Source organism: Phalaenopsis equestris, unplaced genomic scaffold (assembly GCF_001263595.1).
Source record: "Phalaenopsis equestris unplaced genomic scaffold, ASM126359v1 Scaffold000882, whole genome shotgun sequence".
Classification (NCBI taxonomy): Eukaryota; Viridiplantae; Streptophyta; class Magnoliopsida; order Asparagales; family Orchidaceae; genus Phalaenopsis; species Phalaenopsis equestris.
Genome location: NW_018165322.1, coordinates 21,790 through 29,004, shown reverse-complemented (window position 1 = coordinate 29,004; position 7,215 = coordinate 21,790). Strand labels below are relative to the sequence as shown.

Below are 7,215 nucleotides of genomic sequence, written 5' to 3'. Positions count from 1 at the left end.
ATCTCCAATTTTTTGCCAATTTGCATGCTTGCTTTACATGTGGATTAATCCTTCGACATCGCAACTTCCCTAAATCGGCATGTACACTTCTCACTCATCATCTTTGAGGCCTTGAGATAGCTGTGTTTGCTAACAAGCTACCCAGTTGTTATGTATTTATATATCTGATACAAAAAACTTTGACTATTTACATTCATACCACCAAAATCTTTCATATCACAACAAACATATCACAATTTAATTTAAAAAAAAATAAAAAAACACCTTTTCATGTATATATAAAGTAGTATGTTAGTAAAAAAATCAAAGTTTTGGTGTTAGAAATGTAAATACAAAGGATCTCAGTGGTATGTATTTAAATATTTTGAAGTTTTATCGACACAACATATTGCATGTTTGGGCACGTTCTTCATTTCAAATGCACTTGTTACCCATTTTGTACACACATACATGTGTGCATATCTTTCGCTCTAGTCAAACTTATAACCACTACTAAGGTGCATCTTTGTGTACTCTAAATCTCTTCTCTATTTCGTCGAATGATTAAGCACATTTGCACAAATTTGCACTCACTTTGTACCCATCCATAAATCTTATAAACGAAGCACCTCGCATTCTAAGGCATCTAATTTGCAGAATGATTGCCTTTAAATGTGATGCACATAGGATAATTTTGATCATATGCAAATGATCCTTACATTCACAAGTGTTATTTAAGTTGATTGATTTTTTATTAAATAGCGCACATTACCATTTTATGGATCTGTTCATTGCACACCACTACATTGCCATAATTTGTTTATATTTTATTGACTGGTAGATCATAAAAGAGCATATTATTCTATTATTTGACTTGACTCAGATCAGTTGCAATATACATTGCATATTATACACAATGCCCATAGTATTTTATTATTTCATTGTATTTACATTAAAACTTCCATGAGTCGTCTTACAATGCCCAACATTTTTCTACTTGACTGGTTTTAATATTGATTGAATGATCTGCAATCAAGCTTACTTGATTTCGGTCAAGTCAACGCTCATATTTGGCACAAAATTAATTAATATAGTGTTGTTGCAACTGATTGGTAATATAGCACACATTTTATGATTACTTGAATAGTATTTTAGGACAGTTTATCCCAATCATTTCTAGGTCCATGTGACATTGAATGTCACATACCATTTGAGACAGTTTCATTGACCATTTTTTCTGTACCTTATTACACCATCTTGCATTTTTATACATAAACATATTAGTTATATTTTGACAAGATCCTTTATTGATAGTCTAGCCATGTCATTTCAATCATACTTCATTCTAGGCTAATCAGGCTTATTATTTGATCATGTCATTTTCCATCACAGTGATACTTCTTAACCATATCATTATCCCTTATAATCATGCTCTTTCAGTTTGTCCCATTTATAAGCTGCTTATATATTTTTTTCTCAAGTTATTCTTTGTGTAATCATGTTCTTTTGGTTACTCTATTGTTTTTCTAGTAAAGCTTTTTTTGATTACTCTCTTTTGGTTACTCTCTTACTATTAAGTTGTATGCAGTTCATTATCGCAGGTTTTGACTATTGTATATTTTACATAGTCCATAAATGTTATATTGCTCAAAAATTTCATTTGTTATAGATGCTTCAGCAATTTTGATTTCATCTTGTTTTAATAAGAGCACTTAAATGTGATATGTATGATGAAAATAAGTGTGATTTTTCTTGCTTGAATTGAACATTTTAATGATTTGATAATATACTAGTTTAAAATAAATTGGTAAAAACTTAAAAGCTAAATGTAATGTATATGATGAAAATAAAGTGTACTTTCATAACTTAAATTCCTTAATATTTTCTTAGCTGATTTTATTCAAATAAATATATTTCAAATCACCAAACTTTAGAACATTAGATCTTTTTGAACCACTATAATTTCATCTCCTTTTAAAAATAGAGAATGGTTGTAAAGTATATGATAAAAGTATGTATCATTTCCACAACTTGAATTTAGCTAATAATTGCTTACTAAATTTTATTGAAATTAACATGTTTTTTCACATCATCAAACTATCAATTATATCGAGCTCTTTTTCAGGCTCTTTTTAAAGGATTTATCATTAAACTATTAAAATAAATAAGCTCCATATATATCTAACTTCTCACTTCTTACTGTAATAATATACATAATTCAACTAAGTACAATAATAATAAACTTGAATAAACATATGATATAGAAAAAAATTTAAAAAAAAACAAAAATATCAATGAGAACTACATACAATTTCCATTTACTTTACCACCCCTACTGTACTCCTTTCTCTTCCCTCAATAGCCTCATTGCCTCAACCAAAACCCACTTAAATCTTGTCACGTTAAGCCTCACATTTTGTTTCTCCAAATATATCTCCTTCATCCTCTCCCATCCCAGCTTATGAACACTCTCCGGCTCCCTTATAACCGGATCATCTTTTCCATAAGTCTCCATTAAAGTGCTCTCCTCCTTCTCTATCTGATACTCTAAGTATCTCAACCTCATGTTGATCGCAGGCTCTTTAAAGTAAGTCTTTGTGATCCAATCCAACTTCCCCCATGGAACCACCTGTATAAGAACAGCATTCGTCGGCAAAAACACAAAATTAGTGAGTGCTGCACCATGCACTCCCATCATCACATCACATGTGTTCACCACACGTGCAAATCTTGTCACATTCCCCTCAGCTTCTCCCACCACCACCTCAAACCCTTGCTTCTTTCCTATCCTCACAATGTCCTTAACATTCACAAACCTCCTCGTATGTCTTCTAGCTATAACCAAAAGTCTTGGCTTCTTCACGCTAAGCTCTTCAGTATTAAGAGGTCCACTTCTCTCCAGCGAATAAGTTCTTCTCAAAAACTCTATGAACTGATCTGTAGACTCCTTGTCCTTGAGCTTCATATCATTGTAGCTCTGAAGGCCAACTATTGCCTTAGGAAAGCAGTGAACTGAGCCATTATCAGCTTTACTGAAGCTCAAAATGTCGTAGTCCGAGAGTCTTTGAAATATAGGGAGAAATTTGTTGATCCACGGTGCATAAGCGTCACTTACGACCAAGTGAACTTTGCCATGGAAGGTATAGGAGGTCTGGAAGAGTGGGATGAAGATGTCTGTGAAGGCATGGAAGTAGTTGCCAGAATAGCCACCGAGGGAGAACATGAGGGCGGGGGAGTGGTGGCGGTGAGTACAGAGAGGAGATTGATGAGTTTGAGAGAGTTTCAATGTGATTTCAGCGACGTTGGACATTGCAGTTAGATCAGATTTGCGGGCGTAAGGCCGAATTTTGTGCGAGCCATTGAATTGGGAGTCAACGACCAGTAATACAGACCATTGATTAATGGGGATTCGGACGTCGCCAGCTAATTCACATACATTAGATCTTCGGTTGGAATAATCACACATTGATTTCCATTTTTCAGGACTTATGATTTGTTCTTCTTTTATGGTTCCATCTTCAAGGGAGAAATAGAGGGGTTAATGTTCTATTAAAACATGCATACAAATACAAAAAAAAAAAAAAAATTTGTAAAAAAATGCTGATGTAAATAAGAAATTGAAAAGATAAGCTCTAACTTCAGTACATGTCTTCATTAAAGAAATGATGGAATTGGCAGACATAGCTGAGTAATATTCCATCACCCATGATTTAAACATCAAGGAATCAAATGAATAATTGGAAAATTGATGCATTCTCATGCACTATGGATCTATCCATTTTCTTGTCATAAATTATGCCTTGAATTTGTAAAGTTATTACATGCAAATGATGCATGCAACAATTAATGCTCTCATCATCCAATAAAAAGTTTTGATGGATATAAATTTAAAAAAAAAATTACATTTCACACCCATCAGGCTTGTCCTCCACCAACCCACTTTTATTAGATGATAGGCCCATCTCCATGTCCACTATCCACATTCAATCATTTTTAATCTTTTTTTGAATAAGATTATATATATATATATATATATATATATATATATATTGATAGCTACTAAAAAAATGCTAAGTTAAACCTATAATGAATTATCAAATGAAATCTATCATAAAAAGCTATAATGAAATTCATAAAAGTTGATAATCATGATTGATAACTAATATTATTTTATGAATATTCATTATATTATATAAATCTATATAATTTTTAAAAAGATGTATTTAATTTAATAAGTAATAGTGATATTTCTGTTGTGATATTAATGATTGGAGTGGTAGATATCTAAATACATCAAATTCCTTAGTTTTTATCAGAAAAATATGAATAAAGCGTGTGATCATCTTCATGACTCATCGACTTAACATACCTAATTCAGTGATGTTGCCCTCGTTTGCCTTCAGTTTGGATTCCGTGCTGGTAATTGCCGTATTGCATGCTACAAAAAATGAAAAATGTGTGTGTGTATTTTTTTATTAGTTTATAAGTCATTTTAAAAAAAAATCAGGTTATGTCTTACAGAAATAATTGAATACAATTCATTTCCCTTGTGAATATGAAAGATTAATTTTAATATTATACTTGTAATTGGTTTTTTTGTATAAATAAAGTTCGGGAATGGAAAAACTAATATTAGTATGATAAAGGTCCGTTTGGAGTTGTTTATTTGATGCGGCGGCGTTTTGAAAACGTACATGGATTGTTTGAGTAAACTGTGTTTTGACAGCTTATGCATTTTGAAAAAGCTGAAAATAATATTTTCACACTGCACTTATCTAGGTGCGGTGATAGCTTTCTGGCAGCTGTCTGGTTTTTCCAAAAAAATCAAAATTTCTAACAGCCACCACACCTAACTTATCATCAGATTATTTTTAATCAGTTTATCAGAAGATTATTCAATAAGCTTCAGTTACCACAAACAAACCTTTAATCTCACATTAATAATAAATTTTTATGTTGAAAGGTGATTATGAGTAGAGAGATAAATACTAATAATTTAAAACCATTTTAAACAAATGCTTTGCGTAAGCCACTTTGTCATTAAGTCGGTGGCATTTAAAAATCTAGAAGAGAGTAATTAAAATAACAGATTTTTAATGATGATTGACTTTTCTTTTTTTTTTTTTTTTTTTTTTTTCTCGATTAATTAAAATTACACTTTATGTAGCGACCACTTCTATTGGTAGGCTATAAAAAAGGGGGATTTTAGTGCAGGTACAGCATTTTAAATATGTGCATTTATTAATAAATCAGATAATTTTTAAATAATACTGCTCTGAGATTCCACACTATGAAGCCTTATTGATCTATCTATTTTAGTGTTATTTGGTGTTAAAATGGTGGGAATCTTCCGTTAACTCACAATAATTATTTATTAAAAAAACACTTTTTAAAATGAAAAACTACTTTTTTTTTCATTTAGTTCTTGATGTTGATATTTCCTTGATGAAAATACACAAGTTAGACAATATGTTAATTACATATAAACCTTCAATTCTTGGAACCGGAAAAAAATGTAATTGTTAATCGTTGATCAACCCCAAAGTCTGACTTCCAGACAGGTGTGCAATTCGATCCTATGCATGGATCGAACCCCCGACTGGAGGGACTTACACCAAAGGCTGCAACTAATGAACCAGGCGAAGACACATGTATGTATGTATGTATGTATGTATGTATGTATACAAGAATCTGGAGACAATGAAGATACCATGTGCAATTTAGGGAAAAGAAAGAGAATTAAACTTAAAATAGTATAATTTTTGTATTGATAAAATTCATAAATTTGATTCATGAATTAATTCAAATAAGATTAAATAACTTAATTACAAAATAGAAAAAAGAAAATGAGTAAAAATCAAAAGATTTGAGTGCTTCACAAAGTGTTCTTAAAGAATAAAGTAATCATATATGACTATTATGATGCATATCATTTTCAGTAGAATATATAAAAATCCTCAAATTTTGTTTGTACATCCATAATGCAACTTGATACTCTATTGCGTATGATGCTTATATTCCACCGATCAATTAGTTTATCAATATGATCTTGAAAATGACATGTAGGGCTAATATGATAATATCCAATACATGCATTCATATTAAATATTTTAGTTAGTTTGTGTTCCAAATTCATTATCTTTGCTATGAAATTTATGCAAACACATTTATAAATATATATTCTATCAATCTAGCTATCTTACCAATATTATAAATCTCCTTTACTTCATCTTCTACAATTGGATGGGGAAGATCAACCCTAACATCAGCAGAAGATGAGTTTCTCTGCATCACATTACTTTGGCAAAGATATTCTGATCTGCTTGAATCATTACTGCAACCAGTTTTGCTCTCAGCTGCATTAAACAAGCAGAATATAATCAAAAATTAATATATTAAAAATACTTAAAAACTAACTCAAAATGCCATATTAATGCAGCACTGTTAAGTATACCATTGCTGAATTCTTCTGTGCTCTTCAAATCAGACTCCTGAACTGTATCAGTAGATGATAACTTCAAACTAACTGCAACAAAAGAAATAAAAAAAAGGAATTATTGCTCCTACAAACTTATGAAGAAAATAAAAAATAATTAGACATAATTGAAGAATAATGATTTACTGGAGGAGAGGAGGGCATCATAAGGCTGGGAGATTGAAAGATATGTTAGAAGAACAATGAAGCAAACAAGAAGCAATCCATAAGTGAGCTTTCGAGGCTCAGCTTGCCTGAAGCTTCCTGCAAGCTTCTTTTCATACCCCATAACGCATAATTTGTGCTGAAACTAAGCCTTTAAAGTTTATTTCAATATGATGAATATTTGACTATAGGAACACGTTGCCATGTTTCTTTTATTATATTCTTAAAAATCACCTTTTTTTTTATTTTTTAAGGTTGATAGGTGCTTTTATTTCAGTTGTTGAAGGAAACCAGCTAAGAAGGTATACAGTTTTTGGGGCATTTACATACATACCACACAAATTCAATATAATTACATATCTAACACCTAAACCTTCATATAATTGTAAAAGAATAAGACATGTGTGGTCTGCATGTAACTGTTTTTTTTACCTCTAAGCTGCTCTTGTTTATTCATGTTTTCAACGAAATAAAGTATTTTTAGGAATGAGTTGCTAGAGATGTGAAAGATTAGCATGTGGAAGCAACTTTATTTAGGGTCAAGAACTATTTCTATAATTGATCTAGTTGGTGGAGAGGTCATTATAAGTTATTAT

At 31.1% G+C, this 7,215-nt stretch overlaps 1 protein-coding gene across 1 annotated transcript; it reads right to left on the bottom strand.

Annotated features, from left to right (window-relative positions):
* Nucleotides 1–2,230: 2,230 nt before the first annotated feature.
* LOC110032174 lies at nt 2,231–6,775 on the bottom strand. Its single transcript, XM_020735711.1, has 5 exons — nt 6,602–6,775; nt 6,434–6,505; nt 6,183–6,335; nt 4,349–4,417; nt 2,231–3,495 (listed from the first exon to the last, which is right to left on the bottom strand). The coding sequence occupies exons 1-5, from the start codon at nt 6,741–6,743 to the stop codon at nt 2,312–2,314; spliced, it is 1,620 nt and encodes a 539-aa protein (XP_020591370.1). The 5' UTR covers nt 6,744–6,775; the 3' UTR covers nt 2,231–2,311.
* Nucleotides 6,776–7,215: the final 440 nt, after the last annotated feature.

What these genes read in the sequence shown, in the direction of transcription:
- LOC110032174 (XM_020735711.1), bottom strand. Translation starts at nt 6,743, where the DNA reads ATGGGGTATGAAAAGAAGCTTGCAGGAAGCTTCAGGCAAGCTGAGCCT. An exon ending in AAAGGAGATTTATAATATTG is followed by an intron (nt 4,418 to 6,182) that starts GTAAGATAGCTA and finishes CATTTTTTGTAG; the next exon opens with CATGCAATACGGCAATTACC. An exon ending in GGGCAACATCACTGAATTAG is followed by an intron (nt 3,496 to 4,348) that starts GTATGTTAAGTC and finishes TCTCCCTTGAAG; the next exon opens with ATGGAACCATAAAAGAAGAA.